Source organism: Dendronephthya gigantea, unplaced genomic scaffold, assembly GCF_004324835.1.
Source record: "Dendronephthya gigantea isolate DGI-Jeju-01 unplaced genomic scaffold, DenGig_1.0 001020F, whole genome shotgun sequence".
Classification (NCBI taxonomy): Eukaryota; Metazoa; Cnidaria; class Anthozoa; order Malacalcyonacea; family Nephtheidae; genus Dendronephthya; species Dendronephthya gigantea.
The window spans coordinates 5776-13132 of NW_021164030.1; the positions used below are offsets into that span (position 1 = coordinate 5776).

At 35.3% G+C, this 7357-nt stretch overlaps 1 protein-coding gene across 1 annotated transcript; it reads right to left on the minus strand.

The window, feature by feature from the left end:
• Window positions 1-757: 757 nt before the first annotated feature.
• On the minus strand, window positions 758-1894 carry LOC114544895. Its single transcript, XM_028563388.1, has 4 exons — window positions 1886-1894; window positions 1721-1765; window positions 1196-1548; window positions 758-1112 (listed from the first exon to the last, which is right to left on the minus strand). The coding sequence occupies exons 1-4, from the start codon at window positions 1892-1894 to the stop codon at window positions 758-760; spliced, it is 762 nt and encodes a 253-aa protein (XP_028419189.1).
• Window positions 1895-7357: the final 5463 nt, after the last annotated feature.

Here is a 7357-nt window from a genome sequence, read left to right on the forward strand (position 1 = left end):
CACAAGTGCAACAAGTATTGTACACTTCTGGGCATATGTGTACTGTAGCAACTAAACATTCCAGGATGAATGGATTTAGAGACCAACTGTATTGTTAGTTGTTAAGTTCTTTTTCAAATTGTTGTTTTTGAACCTTGTTAAAAGATAACTTTTACATTGACACTAGTTTTGAGAAATATAATATATTTACTGTTGTAGATCATAATGTTTAATCATTCAAGTTTAGTAATTTACACTTGTTAATTATGATACATGATTACATTTGTTAAGTATGAACCTATGTACAAACTTTATGCGACATTATTGCCATATTTTTTCCATACATACATTATGCAACATGGAAAAGGTAGTTTTGAAATGTAGAAGCCAGGTCTAGGTCAGTAATTTGATCAGGTTTGGGGATTTGTGATTTTTAAAGTATTTTATAAGTATTTTAGACAGTTGAAGAAACTCCAAAATGTAGTTTTGATCTGATGAACAGAGTTCAATTTATTTGCTAGATTGGCCTCAACCATTGGTTCTAATGGCCTCTATAATGGGCTTTGTAACATTAAATTTTCTCATGTTCACACCTGGACTACACCCTCCCCCCCAATGTGTAGTTCCAGAAAATATCCATAACACCCTCCTAGATCTCCAAAATGATCCACCCATCCATCAGTCTCTACTAATTATTATACATTACATGATTGGGAGAAGAGTTATATGGATATTTTCTGGAACCGCACTATTTGTCACATCCTTTTCAGTTGTATGTTTATGTTAAAGGTGACTTCAGGAACAAGTATGCATTTGCAGCTTGGTCAGGCTTTATTTCATCAGTATTTGGGATGTGCTCTTCACAACTTGCTCGGAATTGTACATTCAGAAAATCATCTGTGTCTTCCAAAACACCAGATAACTTCGCAACTTCTTCCAAATGCTCTTCACTGACAATGTAGCCACATCGCTCACCTCCATACTGCTCAGGGTGATAGTATATATGGTCAGGAACCCCACAAGGAAGTTGTTTTTTTTGCTGCTTTCTTCCACGGTGAGAATTCCACACTGTTTTTCTAAAGATGTCTAACTCTTTTTGAACTACTGGAACATACACATATGCCAGCATATTTCTAGTAAGAAAGAAAAGATAACTTATTAGTCCTTTGCAGATAAATATAACTAAATGCTTACCCAGTAGTACAGTCTACTGTACCTATGTATTGGAATATCTCGTTCATAATCACCATCTTCTAATAACTTCCTTAACTGGTCTTTAAAAAATGTTTCCAGTCTTTCTAGTAACTCTTTCCACCATCGTTCTATCTTGTTTTCGGTAGATGGGCCATAAATGACACAATCTGCTGAATCTTCATCACTTTCATGCTTTGATAGAAGGTAGGAGTGCATGGTGGCCATATCCGCCGTTTCAGTACCCTTATCAATGCGTAGGCGTGTAGGCATAACTAAAACATTAAATATAAAGATCGATAAAGATAAAGATCGAAATAAACAATTACCATCAGCATTAATTGGATGACGTTTTACAGGCGCTCCCAATTGCTTTGACTGTTTGGATTTGTGTTCAAAAATAAGAGGAATATTTAGAAAAGAACATAAGTGCCTTTGAATGAGACTGTTTATAGGACGAAAGATCAGGTGAATGGTTGCATGAAGATAACATAATTATATAACTATCAAACTACGTGTCACGTTCACATCTATCAGTTTTAGTACTTACATGTACTGGTTTGCTTCTTTTATCAACCCAGGTAATTGCTGCTTCCTATTGATACAAAAAGCAGAAAAAAAAGCCAAATCACCTAACAAATAACATCTCACAAAAACTGAAGGACTAAAGAGGCGTGAAACACACCAAACTTCAAGGCGTATTCAACTGACACACCATGACCATATTAATTCTATAAACAACAACCGTTTAAAAGTCAAATAATTGTTTATAACACAGTCTATCCAGAAATGAGCAAGAACATGTAATCCTTACCTTTCAGAACTTGCTTCAAACCGAATGAATAGTTGGTTGAAATGAGTTTACAATGATATTAGTGTCAAGCTTTATACACAGCGGAAGGCCACATGGATCGGAAATCCTGATTGCAAAAGCGGCCTGAAGTTAACACTTCAAAGTTTTGTCAAGTTTAATTTAAGTCAAACAATAGATAATCATACAAGTAAGCCACAAGTTGTCTGTTTGACTTTTTTACAACAACAGTTTGACGTCAAAACAAAATTATTCATGCGGTGCATGAATCGCTCCCATTGCACTTACGGTACTTCACGATAAGAAGAAAAATGCAAGGAACCTGCTCATAATAGAGACTTTTAGATTCATTACGACATGGGAGCAGACAACGCAGTGAATTGAAAAAAATATTCAATTCAAAGTTTTCTTTTGCATTTCTGCTTGTGCTTATTCCACTAGCATGAACGGGACTTTACAATTTTAGATGATGCTTTAATATTTAATATATGCTGTCAATATTTTAATGCGAAGCATCCTTCTGAAACGCTTTCTATTATACAGTGTGTATAAAAAAGGTATATAACCTTTTAGATTTAAATCAAGCATAATGCCGTATACGATTGAATTCATTTGTCAGAGAAGCTATAATCGCTTCAAACAAGTTAGTAAGCCATAAACAAAAGACTTTCTAGTTATGCGTACAGCAGCACAAGCACAAATTATAATTGATCTCTTTTGTAAAAAAAAGTTTTCGTCGCGTATCATTAACTCAAAACATATGAGAACAATAAAATCACTTACAATTATTGCTAATTTGAATTTAAAAGGCTATACTTTTCTGTCCACTGTTCGCTAATTTGAATTTAAAAGGCTATGATTTACTGTCCACTGTTCGCTAATTTGAATTTAAAAGGCTATACTTTTTGTCCACTGTTCGCTAATTTGAATCTAAAAGGCTATACTTTTCTGTCCACTGTACACATATTGCCTGAACTCTTGATGCCATGTCTTTTGACTGCCTATTCTATGCCTTACATCAAATCAGACTCAAAGTCGACCGACCAAACGGTTTGGTAACGACATTTAACTGAAACGCTTTTTAAGTATAAAATAAACGCATTTATACAGGCTTCAAATTACCATAAAAGTCTTCACTGATAAATACTAAATAAATTCCTAAAGTGAGGAACACAACCCAAAAATGTCTCTTTTCAGTCAGCGTTATAAATTGTTTGTACTAAGCAAATTCAGTATAGTGTAAGACCAGGCAGGAATCAGTAGGCCATATAATGAATACAACATACACCAAAGGCAAAGCAATTGCATCGTTATCCGCTTATTTTATCAGTTTTATTTATTAACAGCATGAATTAAATAAGAACATTTCGCATGCGTAGGAAATGTCAAATGTATAGCACAAACAGCCACGATTAAAAGTTGTACAAGTCGTTATAACTGACTTTATAATATAGTGCTATAAAAGCCAGCGAACGACTATAATAATCAGTCGAATTGGATATATTAAGTGTAGAATTTACTTCGATTTACTTAAACCTAAGTAAATCAACTAATTAAACTACTCAGATTCCCTGTATTTATAGCATCATGTACGCAAAGCATTCTGGTCAGTTAACAGCAGTGCACAGTGATGCATTCTGGTCGGTTAACAGCAATGCATGCTGGTTCTAAAAACGGAAGTAAAATCTTACTTTCAGAGCCCTGTACGAATGAGAATTGCTGACTTGCTCGCTCGCTTCAGGCTCGCTCGCTGCGTCAGCAATAACTACACGAAGTCACGAACTTCTCCTTTTAAATAACCCCCCCCCCTGAAAGAGTCTAGAAAGAGAGAAATTTGCCCTCTGAACTAAAAGTAAGTATTATATGGTTTCTCGAAATCTTGAACTTCATTTTTAATGGCTCCTAACAACATGGTCATTAAAGGCATGCTGATAAGTTTAAGAAAACATGCATATATACAGTGCTATATATAACTAAGGGCCCACTAAGCTATAGCATTAAATTTCATTATTCACGACAAATCAATGCGTGCATCCTTATTGCACGTGGTTTGAGTTTAATCTGTAAGGATGAAATTTCCTCTCGACTTTATTGATAAGAGATTAAGTTCGAAGACAAATGATCAAACCTTTACTGAATTTAAGCCGGTAGAACGTAGAAAAAAATTCCCCACAACTACCTACCTTTCTTTTTTAGCCCTAAAATAGAATTGTGTGCAGCAATTTTGCGGTCTTAAATGCGTGTGACATACGAGCGAAGTACCGCGTTACGGTTTTCGGATTGTTGCGAATTCAGAAAAAGGGAATCATTTAGGAAATTTTCATTAGGCTCGACATTCATTGAAATTTTGTTTCAAGCATGCTGACTAGTTGCTATAATATCTACAAAATTTTTAAAAAGTTTTGCATTACCTTCGTGATTCAAATGTAGTCCTCCTCGCATTTTTAGCGAATAGTTTGCAAAAAAATACACGAATTAAAACGAGGAAAAAAACTCTTGTTATTTCGCACAGACAGTCAACTACACACGAAAAAACAGCATGCTCACATGTGAACTTCATCATCACCGATTTCACCGATAATCACGAGTTCACTTCACACGAACTATACACTCACCACAAGTAATATAACAATTCCTAGCACAGAATCGCATCAACTGTTATAAATAATAAATCTTGCAACATTGCTATCATCTCACTTTCAAAAGGCAACCTCTAACACACCTACAATAAGGGCATGGCTGTCTCCACAGGATCCGAATACTTGCAACAACATTAAACTCTTGCATTAAGAGTTCAATACTAGTTCAATAACAAACATCCTCTTTGTCACAAAGTCATTTGGAACAATTATATAGACAATTCCACCCCCTTTAGTCATAAATGGATAAATACATATATATTATACACCATCATCATTCAATATTTACCATCATTCAATAGTAAGGGATGATAATCATGATATTGTTTAAAAGACATAAGTTTAATAATATTACTCAGACATAAGTTGTTCTAATGTTCATTTATATACTATACGGTCCTTGACATTTTTAAAAGGTGGCTCCCTACAGTAATTTAGAATTAGGACCAGTAACTAAATAATGCTCACGCAAGCAAGAGTAAATCGCGGGATGCGGTAAAATTTAGCGTTTTGCGAGAGTAACGCGGGATTTTTAAATGCCATGCACTGTTAATTTCGGGGAGTAATTTTAACTCCACCGTAGGAGTTGAAATAACTCCCGTTTGAGGAGTAGAAATAATGGAGTGTATTTCACTCGAAAACCAGAGTTAAATCTACTCCACTTCAGTTCATATTTAAACATTAACACCACTAGGAGTAAACATTACTCCACTGCAGGAATAAAATATACTCCAGTAAAGGAGTACAAATATTGGAATACTTTTTACTCCTTTATTTTTACTCCGGGAGTAAATTTAACTCCAGTTTTGCTACTATGGGAGTTTATTCAACTCTCATAAAGGAGTAAAATGTACTCTTGAAAAGGGATACACATATTAGAGTAATTATTGTATAATTTACTCCTATATTTTCACTCCAAAAAAGGAGTAAATCTACGAGAGTAAATAATTCATTTTTGGGAGTCAAAAAAACTCTAATAAATGATAAAATTAGATATACTTAGAAAATGGATATCAAGTAATTACTGTAACTTTACTCCTAACTGTCACTCAAAAAATGACAAATTTTTTAAGGGTATAAAGGAGAATGTATACTTTATCTAAATTTTACCCCCACAGCTATAAGCAAAGTTAAAATTTTCACTACCCTGAAAATGTTACTTTTCAGGCTAGTGAAAGTTACCATTAAGCCACAATGCAATATTCCACTGGGCGGTTTACATGAATCCGGATTGAGCAGTATTCCAGATTGAACCCACCCTGGTTCTCAAGAAATCATAATAACTGTTTACATGAATCTGCAATCATTCATTTCTTAAGAACTGGGGTGAAACTCAATCCGGATTCATGTAAACAGCCCCTTAGACAAGTGGTGTACCAAATACAGCCCCCCCCTTCTTCAAAGAAATTTTAAAAAAAGCTGGGGGTTTTTTCACCAAAAAACGGCTTCAAAATTTATGAAACTGCTATCGATAGAAAGCTTACATAAACAGCTTCCGAATATGTAATTTTTATCCTGGCCCAAATTCGTTGTCGAATCTTACAGCTCCTGAAACGCAGACGTCTGCCAGCCTGAGATTCGAAATCGCATATAATGATGTACGTTAAATGCGCATTGAAGTACGAGCGAAGTAAACACCAAAAAACGGCTTCAAAATTTATGAAACAGCTATCCATAGAAAGCTTACATAACACAGATTCCGAATATGTAATTTTTATCCTGGCCCAAATTCGTTGTCGAATCTTACAGCTCCTGAAACACAGACGTCTGCCAGCCTGAGATTCGAAATCGCATATAATGATGTACGTTAAATGCGCGTTGAAGTACGAGCGAAGTAAACACCAAAAAACGGCTTCAAAATTTATAAAAGCTATCCATAGAAAGCTTACATAACACAGATTCCGAATATGTAATTTTTATCCTGGCCCAAATTCGTTGTCGAATCTTACAGCTCCTGAAACAGACGTCTGCCAGCCTGAGATTCGAAATCGCATATAATGATGTACGTTAAATGCGCGTTGAAGTACGAGCGAAGTAAACCAAAAACGGCTTCAAAATTTATAAAACAGCTATCCATAGAAAGCTTACATAACACAGATTCCGAATATGTAATTTTTATCCTGGCCCAAATTCGTTGTCGAATCTTACAGCTCCTGAAACGCAGACGTCTGCCAGCCTGAGATTCGAAAAAATGCGGGTGGCACACGCCAGCCATTTGGCAAGCAAGTAAATTGGTAAATATAACCTTTCAGTTAAACTTTAAGATATTTCTGATGCTGAGCAGAATAGGAACTGAATAGTAAGAATCCCGAAGATCGATAGATGCCATAAAGCAATTTTTCTTCATTAGCTGTAGTGCTGTATGCACTGATTCCATTTTGAAATGGTGGTAAGTTACAAACTCATTTAGTTTTTTGAGGTTTAAAATTAACCTGAAAGTGCTATCCTTTTTGGGCCTAACAAAAATAGTTGAAAGGAACTCTTCTGGTTCATGAAGCGAAAGGACAATGACGCCCTTTCTTCATAAGCGTTGGATTTCAAAGTCAATAGCTTCATCATCAGAGGGAGAGGATCAAACCTTGCCCTCGTTGCTTTGCAACTCTAGTATGCAACAAACAGCATGATGTATAAAACAATAATGCCGCAATATTCGGAAATCGACTCTATATGCGAGAATAGCTATATCTCATGCAAACTGTCTTGGGGCAAAAAGTTTTCTGGATTAGCGGAAAATCAA

What these genes read in the sequence shown, in the direction of transcription:
- LOC114544895 (XM_028563388.1), bottom strand. An exon ending in AAAGAAGCAAACCAGTACAT is followed by an intron (nt 1,549 to 1,720) that starts GTAAGTACTAAA and finishes AAATCCAAACAG; the next exon opens with TCAAAGCAATTGGGAGCGCC. An exon ending in CGAGATATTCCAATACATAG is followed by an intron (nt 1,113 to 1,195) that starts GTACAGTAGACT and finishes CTTTCTTACTAG; the next exon opens with AAATATGCTGGCATATGTGT.